This window comes from Amphiura filiformis, chromosome 19, assembly GCF_039555335.1.
Source record: "Amphiura filiformis chromosome 19, Afil_fr2py, whole genome shotgun sequence".
NCBI lineage: Eukaryota > Metazoa > Echinodermata > Ophiuroidea > Amphilepidida > Amphiuridae > Amphiura > Amphiura filiformis.
In genome coordinates this window covers 26965260-26977859 of record NC_092646.1, presented here as the reverse complement: position 1 = coordinate 26977859, position 12600 = coordinate 26965260, and the positions used below count along the sequence as shown (strand labels likewise).

General features: G+C 36.3%; 1 protein-coding gene across 1 annotated transcript in view; it reads right to left on the bottom strand.

Annotated features, from left to right (window-relative positions):
- Positions 1-12292, bottom strand: part of LOC140141121 (microtubule-associated serine/threonine-protein kinase 2-like) — a 173259-nt gene extending 160967 nt beyond the window's left edge. The window contains 1 exon segment of the mRNA XM_072162907.1: positions 12190-12292. Within this exon segment, the coding sequence (XP_072019008.1) occupies positions 12190-12220 (31 nt within the window). The 5' untranslated portion in view covers positions 12221-12292.
- Positions 12293-12600: the final 308 nt, after the last annotated feature.

Genomic DNA, 12600 nt, shown 5'->3' with positions numbered 1-12600 from the left:
TTCCCTTTAAAAGGGAAAGCCAGCCTCAATGTAGAAGAGGTCTTGTAATTAGTTTTGGTCAATATGAAAGGCATGTTTAGGATCACGCTTACATCTACATGACAGTCCACCAAACCATCAACGATGAGAACATGCACACTGAAACAGCAGAAAACATTAATTCCTAATCTCATGTCAACTCTTTTAATTCATTACATGTACTCCAAATTGTTCTGGTCTGTTTGTTTTGTTGTTGTTGTTGTTGTCGTTGGTTTTTTTGTCTTTTCAGCTTTTTACCCACGATATCTCAATTTCCAATTTTGTAATACCAGAACTTACGAACTCAATATCTTCGCTTAGGAATGTCCGATTTCACAACTTTCGATATATACACTGCCGGTTTGAGTTAACTTACATGTACATTTTATTTTAAAATAACTTAATTAATTAGCAATGTATAGTTTAAGCCTACTATATTATAATAATAGATAGTGGCCAGCACATTTATAAAGGACTGGTTACTCACTACAATCTTCACTCTTAAACTGTGTTTTTCTGAATGTGCTGATCATGTTGATTGCTAGTCGGAAACTCCTGCGAAGCTATGGACATGGCATCTTACATACTCCATTCTATAACAGTCTGCCTAGTGCCTTGTGTGTTTTCTCTTCAATCATTTTGTTGAATGTAATTTTATGAATCAAATAGTTATGTGTCATTTTATTTATAATAAAGAAGTTATTAAATTAATAAAGTAAGACAATTTATTTATCTATAAGTGCATGTCAAATGGGGTACATTGTTCAATACTATATGCATAAATTATGCCCATATTATAGCTAGGCCCTAAAAACTTTATTTTGCATCGGATTTTTCCTGTTGAAAAGACAAAACTGATGTTTATGATAGCAACCATTTCATCAATAACATTTTGAGTCATTTTATCCATAAAACGACACAGGATATGATAGATAACTACTTTCACATCAATATGGTCCATAAGATCACAGATTGTTGAGAATCTGTGATATGATCCGGGATATGATGAAGATTTTGATTCTATAGATCTGTTATCAACATGATATCACGCTGTTCAGTGGTCAAGGAGTAAGGACCCCGGTCAAGGACACTGATATGACATCATAGGTGATGTCAGATTTTCTTCTGCTGACCATATGATGCTATATATATTAACTATTATTGTTACATTTAGGCCTTTAAACTTTTAAAGTCATAATTAATTAGTTCAAACATAACTTTGTTAATACTCACTCGTTTTCGTTCGTTGAAACGGCAAAACATACTTACTTTTCCTAACAAATCGAATTAAAATATTTAAAAAAAAATTTAACCACAAAAAGTAAAAAAAAAAAATCATTCCAATACCACTAAAATATAATCTCTTGAGTAAACTGACCCCAAACCTGAAACAGGTACCAGCCCGAATGGGCTGGCGAAAAACAACGATACTATCAAAGCGAATGATGAAGTCATAAATGCCTTCTTAGGACAACCAGAGGGTAGACGAGGTATTGTTGGTCGAATCAGCCCAAAAAAAATTGATTTTCGTTATTCAAATCAATATATTGTTGAAAAATAACACTTTGATTTGTTGCAAAAGTTCATTCTACAAATCATATACTTAGAAAATGTGCTTGATTTATTGCTGTTAATGAATTATGTGTGTTTTACAAAAGTGGTGTTGTTTCAGCCCTTTTTACAACATACCTCAAGAACCACAGGACCTATAAAAGTATATCTGTGATATTTGAATTCTCCTACATGCTCGCTATGAAATGTTCAATGCAATTTTTGCCAAATCTCACTACCATTCGCAAGATGCTGTGAACTACCAAATCGCAACAGTTTAAAATAGTTGCTGACCTTAAGGTTACACGAAGAAACGTATAAAAAACGTATAAAAGACGTATAAAGTTGTTCTCTAAAACCGCGTTTTCTCAGCAATTAAATATCGCAGTGAGTCAAATGTTGGTGCATGGATGTATCTTAACATTATTTTTGTGTGTTTATACAAATTTTTAGAATCCGTTTGAAAATCCTTCGTTTAAATAATTTTTACGCACCATGTTCACAAGATCAAAAACACGTTCCATGCAGTTTTTTTCAAATATTCGCTCCGTATAAAACCACGCCGAGTGACTGTTTTCTTCTTTTTTGTATTGTACTACAAATCGACCAAAGAAATAATGTTGCCATGGGGAAGAACCAAATACAGTACCGATTAAATTTTATTAGCCCGTTTTTGGGGAACAATTTTGAGAATCTTGTACCACAAAACACTGTTATGTTACATTATCGATATCTGGATTGTGGAGCGTTAATTTTGATTTCTAACTGCCTACATTATTTCTCAAAAGTATGTCGATTCCTTTACCATTTGAATTTCATTCCAAATTTAAGCTACTTTTGCAAAAATCGAGGTTTTTCGCCATCGATACCTCCGACATTTACAGCGGTGATGAGATTGTTTACCATAAGAGCCTGGTATGCACTATTCCATAATAGTCAGTTTGAGATCAATCGATTTCACAGATCACTCAGTAGCTCAATCGGTTAGCGCTGCGGTCGGACTCACGTTCGACTATATAATACTATAGTTTTGAGCTGGAAAACTTTGGTACGTGTTCGAGTCCCTATGTGGTCCATTCCATTCTCTCACTTTTTTTCTTTTTTCTTGTTCGTTTCTTTCTTTCTGACTGCAGCGATTGATTGTTTTTGCCCGTTTTTTTTTCATTATATAATTCAGGAATTTTTAGGCTATACTAATCTAATTAGATTAACAAAATATTGGTTGTTGGTTTTGTTACTGTTGTTGTAGTTATTGTTGTAGGCCTATATATTGCATAATCAGGGTATAAATAGGCATACTAGGCCTATTATAGCCTATAGAAGCATTGATTTATTTCACGACAGATATCATCCAGGATAATTTCACAAATTGAAAATTTAGAAAATCCAAAGTAAAATTGCCGAAAACGGCTGCCCACAATCCCCCCACCCCCATCAGCCCATATGGTCCTATCATGGTCGCCCCTTCCCTATCCCTGCAACATATAGGATGACTCACGAGCCGCGGTTTGTCCGTGGCCCAAGTTCAGATTGATACACTATTGTACGCGTGAGTTCATTCTTTTCTGCATGGCTGTTTCCATTATTAACTTACGCCCCTCTGGAATCAAGCCTTGAAAATCAGTTGTATTTAACCTTAAGGTGGTAATACACATAAAGTACTACCTTTAATTGACTGTAAATAGGTCAGGTTATCTTTCTGATAATTCTTTCCCTATAAATTTTTTCCACCCACCCACTTTCATCCATCTAATCCATTTTCCTATTGCTACCGACTGCTACACGGCTCAGTTTCAGAAAAATGATAATGTCAAACTCTACACCACCCTTCGATATATTGAATTAAATGTGCCTCGTCCCAGCGTGCTGAAAATAGGCCATGTTGTCTCTTTTATAATTTAAACTGTTTATTTTTCTCCCCACATTCAGTTATAATAAATTGACGCTATGCTTACATGAAGTGTTTACTTGGACACACCACCCTCTGATATTGAATTCAATGTGATCAACCCAGCATACTGAAAATAGGCCATGTTGTCTCTCTTATGATTTAAACTATTTATTTTTCTCCCCAACTTAATTTATGTAATTTAGATGTCATAGAAACTAATGCAAAAGGCTCCCATGAAATGTCAATTTTAACACCACCCCTCGATACCGAATTGAATGTGATCATCCCAGCATGCCTGAAAACAGGCCATGTTGTCTGATTTACAGTTCAAACTATTCATTTTTCCCTCCCAGTTTTATTAATAATAAATTGCCAATTGTAAGAGTAATTCATTGAAGTTTATGGCGTGGAATATAATTTTCAACACTTTCCATTATTGAAGTGAATGTGATCATCCAAGCATGATGAAAATAGACCACACTGTCTCGTTTTATAACTCAAACTATTCATGCTCTGTCTCTCATCTTCAGATCTTCAAATTATTTGCATATTTTGCCTACATTTTCATTAATCCATTCTGCAGTTTAAACGCAATCATCGATCAACTTCAAACTTGTTATTGTGATAGTGTATGGTGGCCTGACATGCTGTATAATGCCAACTGCTTTATTGCTTTTAAACTATAACATAAAAAGTTACCTTTGTGACATGCAAATGTCAATTTTGACACCAACTCATTCAATCCTACCTACCGGGAATTCAGCACCAAAAGCATCATTCAAATCCACAATGTTGTTTTCGCCAATTGTTGAGTTCCAATATGCATTTAGTTGCTAAGTTCCTGCCACCAAAAAAGCCCAGTTGACTTAAAATAGGTCCTAAATGTCAAATTCAATATCACCATCTGCCTTCATGAAAGTCTCACTCCCAGTGCCACAGTTCAGTAACTTCTATTACAATCATAGCTTAAACTTTGACCTCAAGTTTTGGAGCATGAGTTTCTGTACCACCCATCACACTCAAAGGTCATTCTATGCGTGTACAAACATATTTGGGTTAAAGAACTGTGCCTTGCTAGATGAGCATATTGAGATCCTAATGCTTGTTATTGAATTCATTTCAGCATTGAATGACATACACCTTTTAACTCATTATTGGACCAAAATTGTTGCAATGAACAGTACACTTGCCATGCTACGATCTGATTACAACTCCCCCACAACAGACTTCATTCCCAAGTTTACTCTAATGTATCATTAAAACAATTGAATTTTGAAATGAATGGGCTATTCCACTTGAAATCCATACAACCCCTGTAAACTTAATCTCTCACACAGGAAGTGTAGATTTCAAATGGACTCACCCATTAAGGTAACCCCTGTTTGAAAAAATACACCCTATATGTGAGAGATTAAGGTTATAGGAGGTGTGTGGAATGCAACTAGAATAGCAACTGGAATAGCAACTTGAAATGAATGGACTATTCCAGTTGAAATCCATACACCCCCTGTAAACTTAATCTCCCACACAGGGGGTGTAGATTTCAAATAGACTAACCCATTCAGGTAACCCCTGTTTGAAAAGTACACCCTCTGTGTGGGAGAATAAGGTTACATGGGGTGTATGGATTGCAATTGGAATAGCCCAGTGCATCCCTAGATGACTATTGAAATCAAATTCTATTCTGTACTAATTTCTGAAGTAAACTACCTTTGCTCTGCACTTTGTAAGAACACTACAGTCTGTACACTCTGCTTTAAATTGCCATATTTTGACTCAGGTTTGCTCTAGCAGATGTTAATTTGTGCCGAAAATCCTTCCCATGATGCAATAGGCATGTTGCATAACAATATACAGTTTGGAGGTTGATTTGTTCATTGTTAAGTAATACATTTTGGGATGTGCCACAAACATTTTGCCCGGGGCATTTTGGTATATCAATAACCCCCCCCCCCCCCTTTCTATGCCAATTTTGGTATATGGATAGGTTTGTTTTTCAAAATTTTCCTCAATATTTCCGGAAAATAGCCCAATTTTGCCTCACGGTAGCCAAAATTTTGGACATTTCCCATAAATTTGACTTTTGATATATCAATCAGTCCAAATTTCTTTCAAAGTTGGTATATTGATGGGTCCACTTTCAAATTCTCCGCTTCACAACTCTACACATACCAAACATGAGTACCCCCGGTGCACATACAGCAAAGAAAAAAGGAACAACTTGACCAAAACCACCAATGAGGAAATGTGCAGTAATTAAAGAACTTGCTAAAGAAAATAGTATGACTCAAAATCAAATAGGAGGAAAAAATGGTGAAACAAAAGTATTAAACAGGTTTTTACGTACATTGTATGGTACACCATGTTTCATAGTAACAGCCCTGGGAAGCTTACTACCCTAGTCAATGACTGTGACTCCCAGCCCCTGGATTTCCTTGTAATACACAAACTACAAGTACGGGACAATTCAAATCTCAACAAATATCCTTATTTGAAGACAATAACTTCTATCTTCAATGTGTGTATTCACATGTAGAGTAGAGCACAACGGGTGATATTTTTCTGCGACTTCGCTTCATGGAGAGTGAACTATTTGTTATTCAGATGCAGAAATTGTTTGTATGATGGAGTCATTTGGTATTAAATCCAATCTAACCGAGAAATATGATTCAAATAATTTTGTGTCTTGGTGGCAAACTATATTTGCGTAAATCAAAAAAGTTGCCTTATATCGATCAACCAACAATTAGTCGGCTGCTCAGTTGCTATAAGTGTGATTTTTTTATAAATTGCGTCCAAATCATATCTGTCATCTGCTGTTTCTAATAAAAGAAATGAGCCTGTTGTCTGCTATTCCAGATTCTCAGCAGAATAATTTAATTTTGCGATTTCCCATTGTCTGAAACCTTGACATGCCCATCAAATTCATGATATTCAAAATATTGTTGATGAGACTTTTTCAAGTGGCATACACAAAGAAGGAGAGAGTAATGGTACCATCGTTGTCCGACAGTCTGGAGAGTCGCACCCAATCGGCATGGTACGTGCAGAAAGGAATTTGAGGTTATATTTACCTAATATGGGATATCCCATTTCAAAGTCCACACTTTTCAGTGAAAAGGGTACCTTTTTTATGGTGGTCAGTGAAAAGGGTGCCCAAGTCTAGTGAAAAGGGTACCTTTTTTACAAGAAGATCAGTGATTAGGGTTGGTATTTCACATGCTCCAGATCAGTGTTTAGGGTGTGAAATTTGAGGGCCTGCTTGAGGATGACAACATATGAAAGTATATGAGTGGCTCCCCGGGTCAATTTCTATCTAGCTTGGCTTTTGTTTCTGTTAGGCTTATAAAATTCAGGGAATTGAAACCTCAGATTCTTGACAAGAATAATCTCTGCCAGATTCTGAATTTTTAAAAGAATAATCTCCCACTCATCTTTAAAGTGGAATTGACGACAATTTAAACAGGACAAGTCACTTGCGATGTAATGATATTCTCTGCTATACTTTTCCAGGTAAAACCCTTGGCTTTTCATTACAAAATTATATTGGATCCATTTTCTTATTAAGTGTTAAATATGATAAGTATCCTGCTATTATGAGCTATGAGAAAGACACTGACAATGATAAATTGATGATGAAAATTAGCAATCCCACGTGACATTGCATTTAGACCAGAATGTCAATTTCAATTAATAAATAAGATATTTTCGACCAGAAATCGGGAATTTGCTCGAAAACGTGGTTTAATTCAATTCTGCCTTAATTTATACTGATTAATGGTGGGCGAGTGTACATGCAGAGGTGTGCCTGTGCATGCATTTAGGGTGGGTAAATGTGTGTCTTTCTCATGTCATTGTATGCAAAGGGGAGTGTGCACAAACTTTGAACCTGCGGCAAAGTCCGATAAATGAAAGAAAACACATAACTTTCCCAGTTTTCTCACACAAGAGGAGCATGTGTGGCCGAGTGGATAAGGCGCCCGACTCATAATACATAGGTTGTGAGTTCGAGCCCCACTCGTGCCAACGTGTTGTGTCCTTGGGCAAGGCACTTTATCCTCATTGCCTACTGGGGGATGGGGTTGGGTTGGATTGGATGTTTGTATAGTTGTTTGTTTCAATGTTGCAATATTGGCGCTGATTAAGCTGCTGCCTGCAAATTGCATTGTGTCTGTTTAGTTGTGTTTAATGTACAATTCTAGCAATTTGACCTGCGGGTCACCATTAGAGTTTGAAATAAAACCTTCCTTTTTTTTTTTCTTTTTTTTTTTTACAAGATTGGTAAAATATTTTATCTTTAACCTCACCCATAAGTCTGTTCAAATTTTAGGGTACTCTCTTACAATGCTACCTTCGCCATTGTTTCCACATTGGCAGCATAAGTCCTGAACGTTGTCTTTGTTTTAAAAGTGGAACAATTTGGTGGCTCTGAAAAGAGCTGTTATTCAGACTGCGCCATTTCCACTGGAAAGAGTTGTACAATGGGATGAACACATTTCTGACCGAACAATATACTTATGATAAACAAACTATAGAGGTATACTAAAATACACATATCATGTATACTATAACCTGAAGAAAGGAAGTTTGTTATTTTGAGATAACAAACCATCAGACTAGAATTTGTTATCACAATGGAGTTGTATATTTTTCATTGCAAGAATAATATCAAATATTATTATTAAAGATAATAACAAGATTTGCAGTGGTGAAACAAAATGAGAGTTGGCAACTTGCCCTTTAAAAGTAGGTAAGTACTAACTAAAATCACACAAACTTAAACTCTATGGAAAGCGAGTCACCATCTTATAGCTGTAATCATATTCCTAAAATCATATGAACTAAAATTATGCAACCATTGCACTTTTTATTTATTGCTAGCACAAGCTCTGTGCAGAGACTCTGATACCGGGCTCTGACACCTGTATGATAATTTCCCAAAATATCCCACGCTTCGCAAACAGGGTTGCAATTAATGTCCTAACTTTCTACTTTCATTCATATTTTTCAAACTGTCTATTATTTTGAAAACCATTTAACATTTTTTTCTGGACACTAAAATTATCCTAAAATATCACAGAAAGCCTGAAAATTCTGGCAAAAATTTGATGATTTTTTCTCTTTTTTTCCGAATCATATTTTGAAACTGTTCTGAATTGCTTTCAAACAAATTTTCAGTCAAAATTAATCAATTTTGACCAAAAAATGACTGATTTTACATGATTTAAGCAATTTAAAAAAATTCTCCCACAATACCAAAGTTGGGTCGGTTGGGCCCGAAATAATCAATTGTTCCAGGTTTTTTCATTGCCTAAACCTTATCTAAAACACCAAGTATTAATGAGAGCACATGCAGACAGACAAGCAGGTGTACTGGCCTGGAAGATAATCCTGGATAATCATCTTTATACTAGTATTGCAATTAAAATGAATTTTTAAATCAAATCACCATATAAACTGCATACACAAATATTCTACCATTCATTTTACTTCAAATTATCTAATATACTTTTCCCAACTGTGCAAATAATAACAAAATTGTTCAAGCTTGTGCAAACACTTAACTCGTTCTGTATGCAAATAAACAAAATGACAGTATAATCACTGAATCAGGTCATGAATTCCTGAAAAAATATATCAATTTGTAAATTTAAGTAGCGATGTAAACCAAATCCATGAACAAGTATCATGCTATAAAAGATGAAAGATTCAATGGTTACAATGCTATAAAAACAGAACAAATAAACACTTCGAGGAAGCATCACTTTACATTGATATCAATATAAAAATTTCAGATGCAAAATGCATTTATCAAAAGGCTGCTTGGTGTATTTTAATATTTTTAATGTAAATATAGATCTATATGTTTGTAATGGTGAAATAGGGTGACAAAAAAGAAATGCTACAGGCTGACAGACCTTTCAAGTAGGGTCAATCGGACATTTTGGGGGGGGGGGGGCGGCAAATGACTCTAAAATTCACCAAAATCTGTAAATATATGACTTTTTTGTTGCAATTATTTCCCTCATTTTGCGCATGTTTTTTTAAACAGTCAAAATAAATCTCATTTTTTGCCCAGAACAGCTGATTTTACATGCATACAACAATTTCTGTCAAACTTAGTCCACTTTTGGCCAAAAAACAGCTGATTTTACATGTATACAGCAATTTTTTTTTAAATCTCAAAAATGGAAGGTCGGTTGGGTCCGTAGAACAGGTTTTTTTGTTGCCTTACGCAGTTTAACACTTAATACAGTGAATATGGTAGTAAAACCTGATAGTATAAAATCACATTATCAATAACAATATTGATTAAAAAAAACCTCAAGGCAGCACATGGTTTGTGCCTGCACTCTTCATATATCTATTTTCCTACTTTAATAGAAATGTGAGCTTATTTTGCGTACAGAATTTTTCCCAATTTTTGACAAAGGAGCCTTTGTACATATTGGTATTGTCACAAAATTTATTTCTTATAACAATGTTATTATATATGACATAAGTGTGTTGTTGAATTCGCAGCCTAACCCCTATTCACAAAATTCAAAAGTAAAAACCCTCACGAAGATTAACACTTATTTACAGTACACTTTGCCATGATCTATATTTGATATGAAAATGTAAAAACCATAATGTGTTGATTTATACTCGCAAGAATATGTGACTTCACACCCTTGCAGACAATCATTTCTACAATTTTGTAATAAGGCATTATTCCAACAAGGTTGCACGTTTCCAGGATTCGGCATGATTTATAATTGATATAAGATGTGACAAAAACAATATATTTCTCGGCACCTGGGAGTTAAGTATCCATTGTTTATCCTTGGAAGACGTTTCATATCCAGGAAGACATTTATCCAATTCTGAGATTTCGCGGTAAGGCAACATCCTCCGAAAGTCACACAATTTTGCATATTATACCTTCAATACTTCACATACGTCTCTTCTGGTATAACTTAACAGACTATCTCTCAGAATACCTCTGAACCAATGGGCTATTCCATTTTAAATCCACACACCCCTCTGTAGAAGATTTAGCTGAAGTCTTTCACAGAGGGAGTATGGATTTTAAATAGAATAGACAATTGGGGCACTTCCAATTGAAAAACTCACTCCAGTTGTGGAGAATATAGGCAAAGCCACATACAAGAGGAGTGAGTATGAGTTTCAAATTAATCAACCCCAGCTAATTAAATTTGAAAAACATACTCCCTCTGTGGAAGACTTCTCTTAAATGTTCCACAGGGGTATGGCAGATTTATGCTAGGGAAATCCATTATATGGGGCCTACAGCATGACGAAGGTTTGCATATCTAACATTCAAAATGAGCATCTCCTTGCTGATCAGGACAGATAAAACACAGGGGTGCCAAAAAATTTCAGCCTGAATTGCGGGTCAAATAACCAAAAACTCAGAAAAGTCACCGTGTTCATTTGGGGCAACAATTTCCTGTCCCATAGAAACCAATGGTTAAGAACAAAATTGGGCAACTTTTCAACATTGGCTCCCGGGACTTTAAGGAATTGGGCAACTTTTTGATTATTTGACCCGTGATTTGGGCTGAAATGTTTCGGCAACCACAAATACATAAATACATGTATAACTGACAGATATATCTGAAATCCTATAATTTGGTTCACCTCAAGTTATGTAGTAACATACGTCCGTATTTCGCTGGCCATATTATCGCATCGTGCACTTTAAGTTAATCGTGTAGAGCATACACGCACACGTAAAGGGCGGCTTGTCGGCACGCTTGTGGCACAATCAGTGGCGTAACTTTGGGACAGGGTGCCCGGGGGCGAAAGTAGTTCGGGTGCCCCTAACCAAGGGTGTGCATGGTGCAGAGCTAATCAATTTTGGTATTGAAAGGCATAGTATAGACCTACCGAATAACTTACAAATAGTGTTTCAGATTAAATTTATTTCATGTTTCAATACAAGCTAATGCAGTGCATGTTAATAAAACAAAATGTTTTCATATTCTCCAATGTCTTTACTTTTGAAGACTCATCACTAGCAGCTACTTGCTGCAGTGACGTAGCTAGTGATTGTGGCGATCAGGGGCAAGAATACAAAATACCCCCTCTTCCTAAAACAATTGCGTGCAGGCGTGCAAAAATACCACTAATTTGGTATTAAATCAAGTTGAATTTAGGTCTTTAAAATGGCAATTTATGTTTCAATGCAGCTAAGCGCCTTGCGAAAAATTTTGTGTTGAAGGGCACCCAAATGAAGAGTAATTCTATGCATGGTGGGTAAAGGTTTCCACTTCTTTCCTATAACAAAGTATTATCGTGTCAAAGGCTATCCAGGCTTGGGTGCCCCTTAGCCCGGGTGCCCGGGGGCGCGGCCCCCCAGAGCCCATAGGAGTTACGCCACTGGGCACAATCACAAAAAAGTATTGATGTTACTACCGAACTTGAAGCGAACCAATGTATAGCGATTCTCTTGGTCGGGTTGACGTCACACATCTGAAAAAGCTTTGTCAAACCAGTGTCCGCATGTGCAGTTCCCCTTCCTCAAGCTGGTCGCTATACCCGTACTTTTGTAAAGGGGACAATGTTCTTGGATGTCTGACCGAGCAAATAGGAGCCACGCAGCTCTTGCTTTGCAATTTGGAGTAGATCTTCCCTCCCTCAACCCCAAATAATACATTATCTGATTAATAATTTCCTATAATTTGCTAAATTAATGAAAACAAACTAATTACTAGTAATCTTACCTTGCGAATTCGGTGACGTAGATCTCTTCATGATTGGAGACCCTACTTTCCCCTTACTCCGTCGTCCGTATCCACTGCAAAAGTTACAAAAGATACAAAAGAAGCTTGCATTAAAAATACGCTATTAAGTGCTCACTATCCAGCTCTTGCAAGAAGCAAGCCGAGCTCAGAAATATGAAATATTAATCCATAATGCACGGTGGTGGGTTTCATGTAAAAAGTCACATAAGGCTGTCGACAGCATGAATTTGTCCAATTTAGGAGCGTAAATGATGCTGTTTTCACCATCAGGCTTCTTAAAACGTTAAAAACATGCGGCCCGGGTAGCCCAGGCAAGCCAGCTAGCCTAGCCAGGCAAATTCACCAGCCGTGCAAATGCCTGACTAGCAATGCAATGGAGAAAAGCCCCAG